Source organism: Triturus cristatus, chromosome 2_1, assembly GCF_964204655.1.
Source record: "Triturus cristatus chromosome 2_1, aTriCri1.1, whole genome shotgun sequence".
Lineage (NCBI taxonomy): Eukaryota > Metazoa > Chordata > Amphibia > Caudata > Salamandridae > Triturus > Triturus cristatus.
The window spans coordinates 1,133,542,592-1,133,561,685 of NC_140581.1; the positions used below are offsets into that span (position 1 = coordinate 1,133,542,592).

At 51.2% G+C, this 19,094-nt stretch overlaps 1 protein-coding gene across 10 annotated transcripts in view; it reads left to right on the top strand.

Moving 5' to 3' along the window:
• The window catches only part of WDFY3 (WD repeat and FYVE domain containing 3), a 1,391,721-nt gene that overhangs the window by 549,807 nt on the left and 822,820 nt on the right, over positions 1-19,094 (top strand). For all 10 annotated transcript variants that reach the window (XM_085636566.1, XM_085636564.1, XM_085636563.1 and 7 more), the window contains one exon: positions 5,708-5,939. In XM_085636566.1, coding sequence (XP_085492692.1) covers positions 5,708-5,939 — 232 coding nt within the window. The remainder of the gene's footprint in view (positions 1-5,707; positions 5,940-19,094) is intronic.

The window sequence follows — 19,094 nt, forward strand, 5'->3', positions numbered from 1 at the left end:
CCAATTTCTGGGGCATTAGTGTCCTGAAAACATGGGTTATTTATTATTTTCCAGAACGCAGTTATGTCCCTTCTATCTGCTGCGGCCCTTAAATCTTCCCAGGTTTGTGATTGGAGGGAATATTTCCTACGTTTAATCGCCTTCTTGTATGTGATCCTACAAGGTGCAATGCGTAACTTGTCCCGGGGTACAGTTTTCAAGCTAGATTTTAGCTCTTTCTGTGCCCGGGAACAATCTTTGTCGAACCATCTGGGGGTGGCGTTTACTCTCCCTTGCTTAGTGGTCTTTAGTAGCCCATCTATTAGATGCGCTACTTCCTCAAATGCTTCAACAACGGCAGGTCCCTCCACCGAGAGGTCAAGGCACGCCCCAATCATTCCATTCCCTGTCTCAATTAGGGATTTGTAAAAAGCGTCCCCATCCACTTTGGTCCATCTAAGTCGTCTCCCCTGATCCGTTACCCTCTCAATACTGGCTGCCCCTATACCTCTCCTAGTAGGTCATTAGCTGCTCCATCATTAACAAGCATCCTCCCATCAATAAGGTGGGCCGTGACAAGTACCCTGTTGAAGACTTCACCACCCATTGAGTAATTGTTAGCAGCCACATCAGTGTCAGTGACGCCCTTATTCACAACAAGACCAGAAAAAAAACACTTTTGGAAGCTTTAAAAACTTTTGCCTTTTTCTCCACCATTCTTTTATAGTGTCAAAACACAGTTCTGAGAGAATCTCTTCTCCACCCGTATAGCACAAACAGCAGGCACTCCCCAAAGAAATTCAGTACCAACCATTTTATTAATTAGTAAGGGATACAATAAAATTCCCAAGCCAATTTAGCAAAACCCAATAGACACTGGCACCAAGACCTTCAAACAAGGTAAAGGGGAATCCAGAGATATACTATTTTAAAGCTTTAAAGCAATCTGCACCTAGAAAAATGCAAGCACTATTTAAAAGCAACCATTCTCGGTGCCTCATGATCTAGACTCATGGCTGATCGTGACAGAGAGGTGGTCGGATGCCTCATCTGGATTTTCCAAGTAAAAGGTTTTACCTTCACCCCTTGGGCCGTATCTGGAATTTGGCTGACCATCAGGACTGTATATGACATAATGTCTGCCACCCTGACGTACTACCATCTGCCAGATTTAGAGAGCACTTCTGGCCCAGTATCCATACTATTGAAGGAACCACTGTCCTGGCGGATCTATTGTCAAGGTACTAAAAGTTTGGTAGACGGCAGTCATTAATTTTGATGGCTGTCCACCAAATACTTAACTTTGTGCTTTTCAAAAACAAACTCCCACAATGAGACTTTGTTACTGAAAATGTAAAAAAACTAATGACCCCCCCCCACTCCCAGGGAGTTTTTCCCTGGATGTGGGGGTCATTATTTTTATTTTTCCATCCATTATGCAAGGATTTATCTAGCGTTGAGGGACAGAAAAAAAGAACATTGCACTATCTACCCTAAATAGATTGGGCATTGTGATGCCCTACCTATGACGGCCTCTACTCCTTCGCGGTGTTGAAGGAAACACTCCATTGAGGAAGCCAATAGGGGCTTCGTTAATGGAAAGCTTATGGCACTCCCTACCCTAGCTAGAACAGTAAGAACATCAGTTTGGTGAATAGGGTACTTCAGCACGTTTTCCCTTTTCGACGAACATTAAATCTAACCTGTAGTCTCCAGCTGCAGGGTAAGCTTTTTCTGATCAGTCCTGCTGCCTCTAGTCCCTCAGGATAAGCTTATGGTTACCAGGTCTCTCTCCAGCCGGGTCTCTTGCTGGGTCTAGTCTTCCTTGAGTTAAGCCCTCTTAGAGTCAGGAGTCCTTCTGAGTTTTGTGTCCATGAAGCAGATAAACATTAGTTCATCTGCTTGACCCCTGAAGAGCAGTTCAGTCCCTGAGTGCCAGCAGGAATCATTGAGGTCTCTCTCCAGCCGGAGTCAAAAGTCCAGATTTTACTTCCAATAGGACCTTCTTCAGATGGAGTCTTCAGCTCCAGGAATGTTCTGAGGAGGTGGTTGTGCCAAATGTATCCCTTTGCCTCGCTGTAACATTACTCAGGAGCCCCTGTTTCAAGATGGTGGGACCCAGGCAAGGAATTTCTTGAGCTTCTTAGCCTCTCCCATACCTGACAGGCCCAAAACTAGTTTTTCCTCCTATTGTGTGTGGAGCCTGTTGAGGAGGGTCTTAAGGATGAGTTGGACCAGCCCTGCTTCTCACCTCTAAGTCAAGAGGTAGAGCTATCCGTTGTTCTGCCAACTGTTTGTGTCCATTCTCAGCTCTTTAATCCTTGCTAAGTAGTCAGGGGTAAACAGCCATTCATTTTTCCTGGGCCCAAATGCAAGCTATTGTCCTCTGAGGCAGAATTGCTAACTCTCCCAGCCAAGGATGTGTATTCCAGCTCTGAAAGTGTGATAGGTGGCAGTACTGATTTTCCCTCTTACGACGACTGGAGACGGGCTGTCTAGGGTTTTTTGGGAATGAATGGGAGAAGTCTTCCCTGGCATCAAAAAGGTAGTGTTCAAGCTGCCTTTTGTTTTGCTAGCTGCTAGCTGCTTGTGTCCCCTGTATGGTAGGTAATCCCTGCTAACACCTATTAGCCATTTCTGGACTCAAAGGCAACCCATTGTTTTCTGACTCAGGGTTGTTACCTCTCCCAGCCTAAAATGTGTATTCCTGCTCTTGAAATGTGATGAACTGCTAATAAGCCAGTTCTTGTTTATGTAGTCTAATGTACAGTTTTACAACATTACTTTTCTACTAACATTACCAAAATCAGATTTCATCATTAAATCAGATTTTAAAAACTAAGCCGGGAATAACGTTGAAGCATTTTATTTTAGCCCTTTCCTAAGCAGGGATGGAAATAAATATTTTAATCCCCCTTAGGCCTGCTAGGGAAAAGTGAAGCCTCTCCTACATGGGAAATAGCTTTTGGCTTTTCTTTACTGTGAGGGTGAACCATCTCCAATATGTAGTGTACCCTATTTATGATATATTAGTCACCTGCCCTGGGGCTTGCAAGGCATACTTTAGGGGTCACACGTGACTAAATAAGAAAATAGGCTTTTCCTACATGGCACATTTATTTTTATCTACTGTATGTCACTGTAGTCCATTTAAACTGCAGCCTAGCCAGAGCACAGTGCTGGTCATGGCAGAAATAGATTTTTGTCATATACATGGATGATGTAAATGCACTCTGCAGCCCACATGTGACATGTAATAATCCGTGCCATAAGTGCATTTAAGGTAACATTTGGAATTAACTCATAGGGAAGTTAAATAAGCCTAATGGGGAGTTTCAATATACAGCACGTTTTAGAGGGGAATCACTTTACTACTTTTTAGCAATGGTAAAGTGCACAGATTGTGAAAGCAGCAAATGTTAGTGGCAATGACAAAAATTGAGTCCTTATTTTTTAATAGGGCCCCATCAAGCAGAAAACAGGCAGAACTAACCACCCTCATGGGAATTCTCACTGCTAAGGTGGAAAAACCTGGAAGACCATCCTCATTGGCGTGGTTGGCACAGGCCTGTGGTCCACTGTAAAGTCCGTACCCTGTAGTGAGATGGATCACTTCATCAGTTTTGGGTTCTCCCGCTACATCTGCATCAGTCATTTAAGGGACTTGTGGTCTGTATGAACGTGGAACTGAGACCCAAATAAGTCTGGTTTTAGTTTCTTCAAGGATCAGACCACTGAAAAGGCCTCACTCACAATGCCACGCCACCATTGCCTTCTGGATAGTAGCCATCTTCTTATGAATGCTACAGGTCGGTTATCTATCTTACCTATCCAGACGTATCCTGGGAGCAGACCTAAGCCTCCGATACCAAGGCGAGCAGCGGAAGCCGCAGAGAACCGAGGCGCACTGTCCGATCTTCGGAGCCGTTGGTAGACATCCGTAGCCCCGGGCGAGGCAAATTACGCGATGCCGGGGACTGGCTCCACCCCCTGGGCCCAGATCTGTGGCGCTAAAATATCTTAATTCATCATTGCACACCAAAGCTTGAACGCAGTAAGACTGTACAAGGGGCTTTTATGTTCCAGGTTATTCTGACCCCACCTGTTTCTAAATGTGCTGAACTCACATGTACTTAGTGCAGGAGAAGTTTGATGTCGATTGGCGGCAGATCTTGGGTAGTGGATACAATGTAAAAGAAAACTCTTTAGCTACTGAGAGCCCTATATTGATGTTCTGGAAGCCAGCATGTATTCAAAGTTCAGTCTTTTCAGGGGCAGGTACCCTAGCTCTACCGTATCACTGATCCGTCCCTCAAATAGTGGGGTTCCCACCTACAAAAGCTACCCACCAAAAGTGGTCAGACACCATAGGCAACCAAGTCGAACATCAGTGGAATGCTGGGCAGCATGTCTAGTCCTCATAGCCATTTGTTTCCACCTTACAGTCTCAGAAGTTCATGTGTGGGTGGTTAGTATAACCTGCATGTTTTATCTATAGATTCAAGGGAAAACAAAGCCTACTATTCTTTCAATGATAACCCATGCAGTGGGTTCTAGGTCACAGCATTTCTGTCTCTATTGAACACGTGTCAGGTCTTGACAACCATCAGGCAGACTCCCTGAGCAGATAAAGGCATTGTGGCAATAATATTAGATGGATATCAAGCAACTGACCCTAAATTTTATTTGGAGGTGACCCCTTGCCCTGTTGGATCAGATCTCATTCCACAAAAATACTAATTCTACCTGAGGAATACTTGCTATGGTGATGTTCTTCATTTATGTTCTGGATACATGAAGAGCCTTACTAACAAAATACTGCCTCACCATCACAAAGTATTAATGCCTGCTCATCTGCAGGTCATGTGAGCAGTTGGATGTAACCGTCTATTCTAGGGGATGGGACTTTCAGGTTGTCGTGGCCTAACGACAATCTGTAAGTCTTCTCCCTTCCAAAAATCATGTAATCCATGTGCATCTTGGGAGTTAGTAAAAGTACCCGGCCATAGTTACGTTTACCTGATTCTGATAATGCAGTATATCCACCTTCTGTCACATCTGTCAAACTGGAAATTTAACAAAGGACTACCTGCAGAGTTACAGAAGGGAGCCTTACCTTCAAACAAGGAGCCCTGTGCACTGGTCTTCAGCTTTCTTTTATGTCAGCAGAATAATATACATGTTGATGATGGTTGGCAAGGAGTAGATCTATTTAAAAGTAATCGTATTATAGTAAATGTGTGTGCACTGCAATGCCAGTAACAACCTTGTCTGTTTACACCGATAGTTGGCTGCTATCAATGTATTGTTTTCGATACCAATTATATTAGCTATGTTTGTTATCTACTCATGCAGAGGCATGTACAAAAGAGAATGGAGCGGCAGAAAAGAGATGTGATGCAATGAGTAAAAGATTGTGGGGATGTGATGAGAAAAGGAAACTAGGGATCAGGAGGTGATGATCTAAGACAACTATGTCTGAGGTCTGGAAAAGCTGCTGGAGGGTAGTTTTGCCTCTTGTGATGCTTGCTCACTATTGTTTCCCTACATCAGAGCTTTCCGATAGGAAACAACTGAATAGTTTAACTGGTGTTAAAAAATAAAATCCTCTGTATTGACTGCTCCAGTACACTGGTTGATGTGATTTACATTACACAAAATTGTTTATGCTACACTTTTATGCCAAATATTGTAGTTTGGTGACACCTATTTTTTTCTTGTATTATAGCTAGCATGATTATGTCAACTGAGGGCTTGGGGTCCGACAATGTATTTGGTATGAATGACGACAACCACTACCGGATAAACCGGAGCCTGGTAAAATCTGCTGATGGAAGCACAGTGCCCTTGACTAGAGTGAAGTGTTTGGTCTCTATGACGACCCCACATGATATTCGACTTCATGGATCATCAGTTACGCCTGCTTTTGTTGAATTTGACACGTCTCTTGAAGGGTTTGGGTAAGGAATTATTTTGCATCTACCATTAATGTTTTTTTGGGATGTGTTTTCATACTAAATAGTTTGGTTGAAATGGAGAATATATTTCTCGATCTAAGTTCACCTGTGAGCTTATCTTTTGAGTCGGGCTAACTTTAAAAATAAAAAATGACCTGCTGGCTTTTGGGGCCGATCCAGACATGGCAGCAGGAGCCCATGGCTTAACTTATCCATTCTAATATTCTGCACGGGTCACATGTGTTTTATAAGCTTGCAAAAATCTTTTGAGTTTGTGCTAGATTTTGGTAAATTAATTGGTTTGGGAACATAATTGGGAATTTTGGGGAATCTGTAATCAACCGAAAAGATGTAGCGGTAAAGCTGACCCATAACTGGATTTGGTGTAAGCTTGGCCTCCATTACCTTTAGCTTTAATTTTGACATACAGAAAGTTTATTTTGGTGTCTTTGATTAAGGATACGTATATTTTGCTATTTTATTGCAGACTAAAAACAAGGGAATATCCTTTAATCTATAAGCACATGGTGTCATTAAATTGTTAAAGGAAACCCTGATACTAAAATAATGAAATGCTAAACAATGTTTATCAAACACTAAATGTTTGAAAATAAACATTAAGACATTTTGTTACATAGGGGGCGTGGCTAAGCCAGCAATGGAGTTGGATGTGCTCATGTAGAGCTCCGTCGCAAGCTCCCTTTCCTGGCCACACAGATCTGAAAGAAACACGTTAGTTAGATTCCTCACCTTAGAATATCCCCAGGCGTCAGACTGGATCCGGAAGATTTTTCGTCAGCAATACCCCTTGCGCGTCGCCAACCGTCGTCTGCGGCTCCGCGTCCGTCGTCGGCGTCGTGCGCCGGAATGACGTCGTCGGAGTACTTAGACGCCGCCCTCGCGCGCTGACGTCAGTTCTTCTTTTTTCCGCGCCAGTAAGCGCAGATCCGGGAGAGCTACCCCTTTTAGACTTGTTTGACTAAGTTTTTTGATCCTTTTTGATCTTGTCTCGACTCCGGTGCCGGTAGGATGCCTGGTTTCAAAGCCTGTGCTGACTGCAACCGCTTGATGTCGGTTACAGATCATCACCGCCGGTGCCTTTACTGTTTGGGCCTCGACCACGACGCGGAGTCGTGTTCGGACTGCAAGGCCCTGACCTCGAAGGCTAGACGGGAGCAGTTCCGTAAGCTCCTCGAGCTTCGCCACTCGGCTCCGCGCCCCTCTCGATCCCGGTCCAAGAGGAGGTCCAAGGATCGGTCGCGGAGCCGCAGCCATCATCGCGCGCCTGGCTCCAAGTCTTCGGGTAAGTCGAAGCACTCCAAGAAGTCCAAGAGGCGACACCGCTCTTCGGACTCCCCTCGCCGGTCGCGCGACTCGGCCGAGGGTCAGGCTGGTTCCACCCCCGCGGCTCCAGCGGAGCCGCAGGTGCCGCGCAAGTCCCCATACCCGCCGGTCCCTGGGACTGACGCGACGCCGGCGGAAGTCAGTGCCTTCCTCTCGGCCATGAGGAGCCTGGCTCCGCCGTCGACGCCCGCTGGCGCGCCTTCGGGCCCCGCGGACCCGACTGGGCAACCTTGCATGCCGGCGGCTCCGGCGCCGTCGCCGGCTCCGGCCTCGACGCCGCAGGTTCCCGAGGGACTCGTCCCCGCTGACGCCGGTCGACCTCGTCACGCCTCCTCCACCGGCGTCGACACCGGTTCCACCTCCAACGCCGGCTCCACTCGGCGTCGAGCCCCAATTCAGCCCCGCTCCGGATCCGGCGCCGTTACGGCGTCGATGGACGCCGCGTACGGCGCCGTTAAAGACACATTATGTCTATCGTCCGGATCCGATCCTTCCTCCTGTTTACCAGGAATCGGATGACGGGGGCGAATGGGAGGGGTCCGAGGATCCTATAGCCGTTCAGGCTCAGCTGTCACAGGACTGGGCAGATGAACTGGGGGAGGCCAGTGGTCTGGATACCTCACCAGACACTGGATTCATCTCTCCTCCGACTGTGGCTTCGGAGGAGGGTGCTGCTTTCTCTGTGGTGCTGCGCAAGGCGGCCGCAGCCCTTGGGCTCGAGCTGCCTGCCGTGGCTGTGAGGACTAACGTCCTCACTGAGGTGCTTCAGTCTGCAGCAAGCTCCACTGAGCCTCTGCTGCAATTCAATGAGGCCCTCATTGACGTTCTGCAGGGCACCTGGTCCAAGCCCTCCACAGTTCCTCCTGTGGACAGGAACGTCGCCAGGCGCCACCGCCCTGCTCCGGGCGACCCCAGTTTTCTGTCCCAGCACCCCACCCCCGCGAGCCTGGTTATCCAGGCTTCTACCTCCCAATCCTCCTTCCCGACCGCTCCACCGGACCGGGATTCCAAGAGACTGGAACAGTTTGGCAAAAAGCTGTTCTCCTCCCTTAGTTTGGGTCTGCGATCCTTGAACACCGCCTGTCTTTTGGACCGTTATTCCCACTCTCTGTGGGATACGGTGGAGGACGTGCTGCCCCTGTGCCCGGAGGAGGCCCAGACACGACTTACCCAGGCTCTGGCCGATGGGAGGGATGCAGCACGACATGCAATCGGATGTGGGCTTGACACTACGGACTCGCTGGGTAGGGCGATTTCTACCACGGTGGCGCTTAGACGTCACGCCTGGCTGCGGTCCACGTCCTTTTCGGGAGATGTCCAGAGCACTCTCATGGACATGCCCTTTGATGGCACTCGCCTTTTTGGTGAGAAAGCGGACAGTGCGCTGAATCGCTTTAAGGACTCCCGGGCTACGGCCAAGTCCTTGGGGCTCTCGGCCCCGCGGTCGCAAACTTCCGCCTTTCGTGGCCAAGGAAGGGGTGCCTCCTCACGCCCCCCTAGCCACCAGCCGCAGAACCAACCTGCGCGCGGTCGCGGACGTGGTTTCCGCCGAGGCGGTTCTGGAGGACGACCCGGTCAGCCCACATCCACCCCGGCAGCATCCGCCTCAAAGCCTTTCTAATCCGAGCTTTCAGGCCCATTCCACGCCAGTGGGCGGCAGAGTTCGCCATCACCTGCTCCACTGGCGGTCCATCACATCGGACAGGTGGGTGCTGCAAATCGTCCGAAGGGGCTACTCCCTCCCCTTCGAGACGACCCCTCCAGCCATGCCACCGCAGCACCACCGTATCTCGGGGGATCATTTGAATCTTCTCCACAAGGAAGTTTCGGCCCTTTTGGCCAAGGGGGCCGTCGAGCGCGTTCCGAGCCCAGAAGTAGGTCGTGGTTGTTATTCCCACTACTTTCTGGTTCCCAAGAAGGGCAAAGGGGGCCTACGCCCTATCTTGGACCTCCGGAACGTCAATACCTTCCTCCGGAAGGAAAGGTTCAAAATGTTAACTTTGGCTCAGGTTCTAGCTGCCCTAGACCCTGGAGACTGGATGGTAGCGTTGGACTTGCAGGACGCATATTTCCACATCCCCGTCCTGCCGGCCCACCGGCGTTACCTGCGGTTCACGGTGGGTCAAGAGCACTTTCAGTTTACCGTGCTCCCCTTCGGCCTTACCATTGCCCCTCGGGTGTTCACGAAAGTGATGGCGGTGGTCGCAGCTCATCTGCGCAGATCAGGAGTTCCAGTCTTCCCCTATCTCGACGACTGGTCGTCTCCCACCTCCAGACTACGGCGGATCTCCTGCATTTGCTGGGGTTTTCCATCAACGTGCCGAAGTCACACCTGAGTCCCTCTCAGATGCTCCTCTTCATCGGAGCAGTTCTCAATTCGGCGCAGTTCCGGGTCTATCCTCCGGAACAGCGGGTCCGGGATATGCAGGCCCTGATTCCCATCTTTCGGCCTCTATCCTGGGTTTCGGTTAGGCTAGTGTTGCGGCTTCTGGGGCTGATGGCCTCCTGCATCCTACTAGTGCATCACGCCAGGCGGCGCATGCGGGCTCTGCAGTGGGACCTGAAGTTTCAGTGGGCCCAGCATCACGGCAACCTGTCCGACCATGTTTTGATCTCGGAGGGCACTGCACAGCAGTTGCAGTGGTGGCTCACGGACCGCGATTGGGTCACGGGCAAGAGCCTCTCCCTTCCCCAACCGGAGCACGTCGTAGTGACGGATGCGTCCCTCCTGGGATGGGGTGGCCATATGGGAGAGGCGGAGATCAGAGGCCTCTGGTCTCCGGCGGAGTCTCGCCTCCACATCAACCTGTTGGAGTTGAGAGCGATCCGACTTGCACTGAAAGCCTTCCTTCCCTCTGTCAGGGGAAGTGTCGTGCAGGTGTTCACGGACAACACCACCGCCATGTGGTATTGCAACAAACAGGGCGGGTGGGGTCGTGGACCCTTTGTTAGGAGGCTCTGCGCCTCTGGAGGTGGCTGGAACACCAGGGCGTCACCCTAGTGGTTCAACATCTGGCGGGCTCTCTGAACGCCAGAGCAGACGAACTCAGCCGCCGGTGCATGATGGATCACGAATGGCGTCTGAACTCCGAAGTGGCGCAAGGTCTCTTTCAGCAGTGGGGAGAGCCTTGGTTAGATCTATTGCCACCGAAGAGAACGCGCAATGTCAGCAGTTCGGCGCTTTGGAATTTCCAAGGCGGCACTCGCTCGGCGACGCTTGTCGTCACGAGTGGAGTTGCGGTCTGTTGTACGCCTTTCCGCCTATACCACTTCTGCCCAGAGTGCTGAAGAAGATCAGGCACGACCGGGCCCAAGTCATCTTGGTGGCTCCGGATTGGGCACGAAGGTACTGGTATCCCGAGCTACTCAGTATGTTGACCGATCCTCCGATACGTCTGCCCCTTCGGGAGGATCTTCTGCCGCAGCAGCAGGGGACGGTCCTCCACCTGAACCTGTCCAGCCTCCACCACCATGCGTGGAGATTGAGCGGCGGCAGTTGATGCCATTTGACTTGCCTCCTGAAGTCTGTGATATCATTCTGGCAGCCAGGCGTCCCTCCACAAAGACGGTATACACCTGCCGGTGGAACAAATTTGTGGCATGGTGCACAGCAAAGGCTGTGGATCCCCTTTCCGCCCCTCTTTCTGAGGTTCTCCTCTTTCTTCTTTCTTTGGCCCGGCAGGGCTCTGCCCTGGGCACCTTGAAAGGTTATCTTGCTGCCATCTCTGCCTTCTTGCGGCTTCCTGATCAGCCTTCTCTTTTCAAGTCCCCTGTAGTTACACGCTTTCTAAAAGGCATTACTCACACGTTCCCTCCTGTCCCTTTTGTAATGCCTCAGTGGGACTTGAATCTTGTTCTCACATTTCTAATGTGTGCTCCCTTTGAGCCTCTTCATAATTGTCCTCTTCGTCTGCTGACGCTTAAGACTGCCTTTCTGGTAGCCATCACCTCGGCTAGACGGGTGAGTGAGCTCCAGGCTTTATCATCAAAGCCTCCTTTTCTCTCTGTTCATTCGGACAAGGTTGTCCTTCGGCCTCGTCCCTCCTTTCTTCCGAAAGTGGTGACTCCATTTCATCTTGGGCAGTCGGTCACCTTGCCCACCTTCTTTCCGCCTCCGCATCCTTCCAAAGAGGAAGAGAGGCTCCACCGTCTGGACCCAAAACGTGCGCTCTCCTTTTATCTGGACCGCACCAAGCAGTTCCGGGTGGACGACCAACTTTTCGTTGGATACGTGGGTGCTAAGAAGGGGAAAGCTGTGCACAAACGGACCATCTCTCGGTGGGCCGTTTTGTGCATCAAAATTTGTTATTCCTTGGCAAAAAAGGACCCTCCTATTGGGCTGCGAGCCCATTCTACTCGGGCCACGGCGGCTACTACTGCCTTGGGACGGGGAGTCCCTTTGCAGGACATCTGTCAGGCGGCGACGTGGGCTTCGCTACACACGTTTGCCAGGCATTATTGCCTTGACAGACAAGTCCGGAGGGATGGCTTCTTTGGCCGTTCTGGCCTCCAGGAATCTCTGGTGTGATCTTGGTTCGCAGACCCACCACCGGGCATGGTATTGCTTGGGTATCTATTCTAAGGTGAGGAATCTAACTAACGTGTTTCTTTCAGATGAACAAGTTACTTACCTTCGGGAACGATGTATCTGTAAGAAACATTAGTTAGTTAGATTCCTCACCGACCCACCCATCCTCCCCGTTCTGCGAACTGACATCTAGGGTTAAGGTTATCCTTTTCAGGCCCCTAGATTTTATTTTTGGCACCAGTGTCGGTCTTTTGCATGGCTCTGCGTTCCTGGCGCGGAAAGCTATGTACAAGAACTGACGTCAGCGCGCGAGGGCGGCGTCTAAGTACTCCGACGTCATTCCGGCGCACGACGCCGATGACGGACGTGGAGCCGCAGATGACGCCTAGCGACGCGCAAGGGGTATTGCTGACGAAAAATCTTCCGGATCCAGTCTGACGCCTGGGGATATTCTAAGGTGAGGAATCTAACTAACTAATGTTTCTTACAGATACATCGTTACCGAAGGTAAGTAACTTGTTCATCCGGCAGAAATCATACGGAAGAGGTCGCTGACCTCCAGGCGTATCCTGGGAGCAGACCTGAGCCTCCGATACCAAGGCGAGCAGCGGAAGCTGCGGAGAACCGAGGCGCACTGTCCGATCTTCGGAGCAGTTGGCAGACATCCGTAGCCCCGGGCGAGGCAAATTACGCGATGCCGGGGACTGGCTCCACCCCCTGGGCCCAGATCTGTGGCGCAGCTCCCTTCTGAGTGCGTCGGCCATCTCTGCTGCAACCGGTGTGCTTAGCAGCCACAATACTCTGGTGCTGGCGATTGTGCATGAGTGTGCTCAGCTCTGGCGGGGTTACTCTCCCTCCTGACGACACGTCTAAAATACCGGCGTGCGGGCTACGACTTTGAAGCACCACTTGTTGGGCGTCTCCTCCGCATCGGTTAAAGCACGTTCTATCGGCTCCTGAAGGCAAAGAGACAACATTTTGATGAGCGGACATGGCAAAGCAGACAGTGAGTACCAATGATGCGGAGGGAGTGCCACCTGGAGACAGTGACCATCGGCGAAGGGGTGCCGTGGTGAAGCCCAGCTTCGAGGAGTGAACCCCACCGGCACGCCGCCCTTTTACCTGGGGGGGCCCTGCTCCGACAACTGTTGGCCCTAAATTACGCCACCCTACAGACTCGCCTCACCTTGTCCCATCGGAGGCTCGCTTCCCAGGATTGTGGAGCTGGCGTGGGAGACAGCGGTAACTGTGTGGGGCGCGGCGATGAGGTGACGCTGCAACGAGGACATGCGGAGCACCTGAGAGCCATAGATGCGCTGACCGATACCCCCTGTGACTCAAGAGGAGTGTGCTCCGGGGAAGGAAACTTTGGGGGGAACCGATGGTGATGTTCCTCCTTTCTGCACTTAATCCGCAAGGCCAACCCCACTGAACATCCCAGTGACAGCATACACAATACTGTGGTGGTGCCCTACCTGCTTCCCAGTGGCACACTAATACCCCATGTCGCGTGGAGGGCGCACGAAGATAGGCACCGGGAGTACAGCGGCCCCATCCCCGCAGATCCGGTCCCAGACAGGCAAGATGGCGGGCGCGGAATCAATGGATCCGATGTTGCACAAGCTGGATGCAGTGCTGACGGCAGTTGCAGAACTTGGGGAAACCGCTCCTCTCTAGAAGGTAAAATGGACAAGGTGGCGATCGATCTTACTTTGCTCCACGCAGACAACCGAAATCTTGCGGAACGCACCATCACTGCTGATGTCTCTCCACGAGTGACCGCGGCAGAGAAACAAATCCAGGGCCTTCTTGACCGAGTGGGATTCCTGAAACCTGGGCCTAAGATGCAGAGGGCCGCACCCGACGCAACAACATACGCGTAGTGGGCCTGCCGGAGGGAAGAGACGAGGTGGCCTACACTGAACAATGGCTTCGCACGCTACTGCCCGGGGAAACCCTCTCTCCATACTTCGTTGCTGAACGGGCGCACGGGGTACCTGCCAGGCCTCCCCCATTGGGCTCCAACCTGCGGCTGCTCTTAATCGGACTGTGGAATTACAGGGACAGAGATGCTGTGCTCCTGGGAACCAGGAAGCTACAGGAGGTGCAAGTAGATAACCACAAAGTCATGTTTTTACCGGACTATACATTGCAGGTCCAGAAACAACGTCATTCATACATGGCGGTGAAATGGCGACTTTGACAATATAACCTCAAGCACTCGCTGCTGTTCCACACGAAGCTGAGGGGGATTGCGAATGGAAAGACATATTTCTTCACAAACTCGGGGGCGGAAGAATGGCTAGACACGACTCTTCGTGGAGCGGGGCTCCCTCCGCTGGACGGTGAGAGTTGGCCCCCGAAACTTCCCCCCGCTGTTGCCGCAGAGGACGGAAGAAACCACAGTCCCTGGCCTCTCAGACTCTCGGCCTAGCCCCAGAACAGATCCTGAGCGGCCAGTTCCAGGCCCTGCAGGCAGTGGCGGACCACAACAGGGCACACGAAGAAGAGACCAATTGGGCCTCCGACCAGCAAGGACCGCCCAGTGATGACGACCTGTCGGACAGTTTTCTTGCTTCACAGGGCTCCTGTGACCTGCCCCAGTTCACCCCACAGACCTCCAATGACATTGTCAAACTTTTTCCTGCCTGTCTCTCACGTTCTCCGCCAACCTGGCAATGGATGATGTCCCCAGACACGCAAGTATTATGGACCCTGCACCTGGCAATGGATGATGTCCCCAGACACGCAAGTATTATGGACCCTGCACTTAGATTGCATACTGCATTCCCTGCTTTCTGCTGTCAGACTTGTATTGTGGTGATGCAGGTGGGAAGCTGGGGTCATGCCACTGGACGGGTCCCGGAATACTCGGGCGAGGTGCCCTTGCCGCCCCCTCCCTCAGGGGAACATTAACTATGACATTAAGGTAGTGGCCCTATCATACGCGCGCTTGGCCAGGGCATGGGGTAGCTACCGGAGACAAATCCTCAACTACTGACGCATCTTATATTGCTGTGCATATTAGTCCCCCCAGACGTTAGTTGTATGCTACTTTCGCTTCATGTTTGGGCGGTTGCCTGTTGCACACTCGCCCTTTTAGTATTTTTCATTACACATAGTTTGATTGTTTTTAATGCAATCGCTTACACATTAAGGCGCGCCAACCAAGCTGTTGGCTCGCACATGGACACAGACTCTGCACTTACCTTTGCAAGCGCTTCATTGGCTACTCCCACCCCTCAGCTTGGCAAGGCCTTATGCGCCACTGACTCTCATGCGACATGGCACCTGTAAGGATAGGAGCCTGGAACGTGCAAGGTATACGTAACCCATCGCGACAATATCTCATTTACTCATACCTGAAACGCCACCACATACAAATAGCACTTCTCCAAGAGACGCACTTGCACAAAACAGAAGTGACACGATTACCTAGGCGCGGGATGGGACTATTATACGCTACGGGCTATTCGGCATATGCACAAGGGTTTCTGGTGTGGGTGAGACCGGGGACTCCCTTCCGGGTGGTGGACTCCTTCATAGATACAGAGGGCAGGTACGTCATAGTTAAAGGTGTCCTAGATGGTAGACCAGTGGTTCTTTCATTGCTGTATGCACCCAACACTGACCAGGCAGCTTATCTTGAACTGATCTCTCACATACTGGCCGCATGGCATGATGTCCCCATGAGCTTAGGCGGCGACTATAATAGTGTACTGGACGTTTCGCTGGACCATTCCTTTCCTCCTCTGCCTGGCACAGACACACATACTGCCATGAAAGCTTTAAATAACTGGGCTACACAATGGCACTTGTCAGACGATTGGTGACACAGAAACCCGCAGGATATAGTGTATTCCTATTATTCGTGGGCGCACGGTCTCCATGTACGCCTAGACCGTTTAATGGTGTCTAATGATCTCTTACCCTGTATCTCCGGGTCACACTATATGGGACGGACGCACTCAGGTCATAACCCGCATGTAGTGGAGCTGGAGTGGGAGGGCGAGATACCGCCAATCCCCGCCTGGCAACTCCAACCGGATGTCCTGCTAGATGCACCCTTCCGGGACTTATTGGCCAACACCGTAGCACAATATTTTAATGAGAATGCAGGCACTGCTAGAGTTGGACGCTCTTAACGTAGTTGTGCGGGAGCATTGTTTGGGGACGCAGGCGGGTATAAGAGTGCAGCTGTAGAAAGAACTCACCAATTTAGAGAAGCAGTTGGCATCCAGCGAGCAAGAGGCCACTGAGGGGTCCCCGAGACGACTCGAGTGCCACAGGGAAGAACATGCATGGCTATTGGAGCGGTTACAATGTCTTAATTATGCTGCGCACTCGGTGCAGACACATGGGGGACAAAGCGGGGAAAATGCTCACGTGGCTTATTCGCCAAGATGAGTCATCGACTCCTGTGGCTTCGGTACGCACAGCGCAAGGGGGTATAGCATACACACAGCAGGACATACATGGTGCGTTTGTGGCACATTATCGGGACCTATACAAATCCCGCACACAGGTCACACTCACGGAGCTGCAGCTCTACCTTGAAGAGATAGCATTGCCACACCCTACGCGTGCCCAAAAAGAGGATCTGAATGACCCCCTCCTTTCGGAGGAAGTCCGGGACTGCATATTCTCACTGTCCAACGGGAAATCGCCGGGACCTGATGGACTACCGACTGAATTTTACAAGGCCTATGTGCATATACTGGTACCACAGCTGCTGAAAGTGTATGAGACTGCGGTAGATGAATCTACACTTGCTGTCGCACAAAACGAAGCTCTGCTGGTGTCTCTACTCAAACCCGACAAGAACCCTGAATCCTTGGGCTCTTATCGCCCACTAGCACTTCTTAACACGGACTACAAGATTTTTGCATCAATAGTCGCAAAACGTCTCTCGCCCTTAGTGAAAACATTGGTGCACCCTGGCCAGAACGGTTTTGTTCCCGCCAGGAGTACCTCACTCAACATCCATAGGTTTTTCCGGGTACAGCACTATGCGTTACACAAGTGGCCACACTCTGGCTGCCTAGTGCTAGACCTGGAGAAGGCCTTTGATTCTTTGGAGTGGCCCTATCTAGCGGCAGTCTTACGTAAATACGAACTTGGGGACCATTATATGAGCATGGTTCAGCTGCTATACGGGTTAGGACGGGCAGGCTCATCTCAGATCCCATTCAAGTAAGGCGAGTGACACACCAGGGCTGTCCCCTGTCCCCGCTACTCTTTTCCCTAGCCATGGAACTGCTGGTGATGCTGCTCCGCAGCGATAGCGAAGCGTGGGGAATCAAGTTAGGAGACGGGATGCATGCCGTTTCTCTATATGCCGATGACCTGTTATTGTATGTATGTGACATCAACAGCATCCCTACGTCCATAGCAGATACGTTTAGGGCCTTTGAAGAGGTGTCGGGCCTTCGGGTTAACTGGACCAAGTCGCGGTTTATCCCTTTAGAGAAGACACGGTTGAAACGGACGTTCTTCTCGGTGACTCTCCTCTCCCATGGTACTCCACTACATTTCGCTATCTTGGCGTCTTCATATACCAGACGCCTGAAATTTATTGGAAGGCAATTTAACGAGACTAATTTCAGCTGTTAGGGCCCAAGTACAATTTTTGAAGTCACTCCCACTAAATGTCATGAGCCGCATCACCTTGATCAAGATGATTGTCCATCCAAAATTACTGTACTATTTTTCGAACCTCCCAATCTATGTCCCGACCAAGATCTTCCGCGAGCTGGAGCGTATGTTCCGTGACCTAATTTGGAACAATGGCAGACCCCGAGTTGCCTTGTGGAAACAATATGCCCCCGCCAGTCATGGGGAATTGGCGGTCCCTAATATGGAGCTGTACTATATAGCAGCCCATCTACAATGGGTGACAAAGTGGCTAAGTGGCAAGAGTCTGGAAGACACGGCGACCCTGCAGCAGCCTTGGACCCAATCCCAGATCTATCACCTTTTCCATCCCGCCGCCAAGCCCCCGCGGCTATCCCCAATACATTTAGCACTGGCGCACAAGTGCTATAGACGGAGCCTGCACCTCACTCAGCAATCCCATTCGCTCTGATACTGCCACTCCTGGGGACATCCAGAGGGAGGGCGGGCACCTCTGAGGAAGCTCTTACACATTGGAATGCAGTGGTCATAGACACCCTGGGTGGTTTATATTCGGATGGTGCACTACTCACTTTTGATGCACTGGCGGGAGACAGTTGTATGCCGGCAGGGCAATTTCTAATGCACACTTCCCTAACAAGGGGCCTTTCGGCCTCCTGGGGGGATCTGACGACTGAGCCGCCAACACATATGCTACTACAATACTTGCATGTAATGGGTGCGGGATCGCATATAGTGCACTGGCTAGTGGCAGCTCTACTCTCACGCATACACTGAAACCGATGGTAAGTCTCCGCACCCACTGGGAAGCGTACAGGGGCCAACCTTCGACGGAAAAGGAATGGAGCGCCATCCTGGCCAGCTCTTCGTATATACCAAGAAGCTCCAAATTCAAACTAATAAAAACATACATTATACAGAGAGCGTACCTTTCACCCGACAGCATAAACAGATACTTTAACATTACCACTATCACGTGCCCATGCTGCCAGCAACTTAATGCAAACCTGCTCCACGCACTCTGCACGGACACATCCCTGCCACATACATGGGAAGTCTACATATTGGGGCTGCATGCCAGGTCTAAAAAGAACAAAGTCACGTCACAATTCTGCAACCTGGGGTTGATAGTAGCAAAGTGCTTAATCACAAAGAGGTGGAAACACAATGTTCCCCCGGAGACGGTCAGTTGGGAGAGATCACTCACGATATGGACACAGGCAGAAAGTACAACACTACACAGGGAGAGAACAGCGGGGCTCCGCAAATATCCCATAGCACAGCACTGAGATACCATACTCACTGCCTTTAAGAATGGAGGAGGCAGGGACGACGTTGGTGCTCCACCCGCCAGTACGTAACCCAACCACTGGCGGTCCCGAGCCATGAGACACAAGATATCCATTACTTCCTATGCTGCACCGCACCTGTGATCTGCATCCGCCGCTGGGAGTCCCCCCCAACCTCTAACCAATCGCTCACATGGCAGAGATCTCTAACGCCCTCATGAGTCCTAGTGCCACCCTGGCGAGCCACCATAATGACATGTACGAGATACACATTTGCATGCCCTGTACTGCTATAAATATCCTCTTTGTTCTTCTTCGATGGCAGTTCCTTTATTACATTTTTGGTTTTGAAGTTTGATTAAT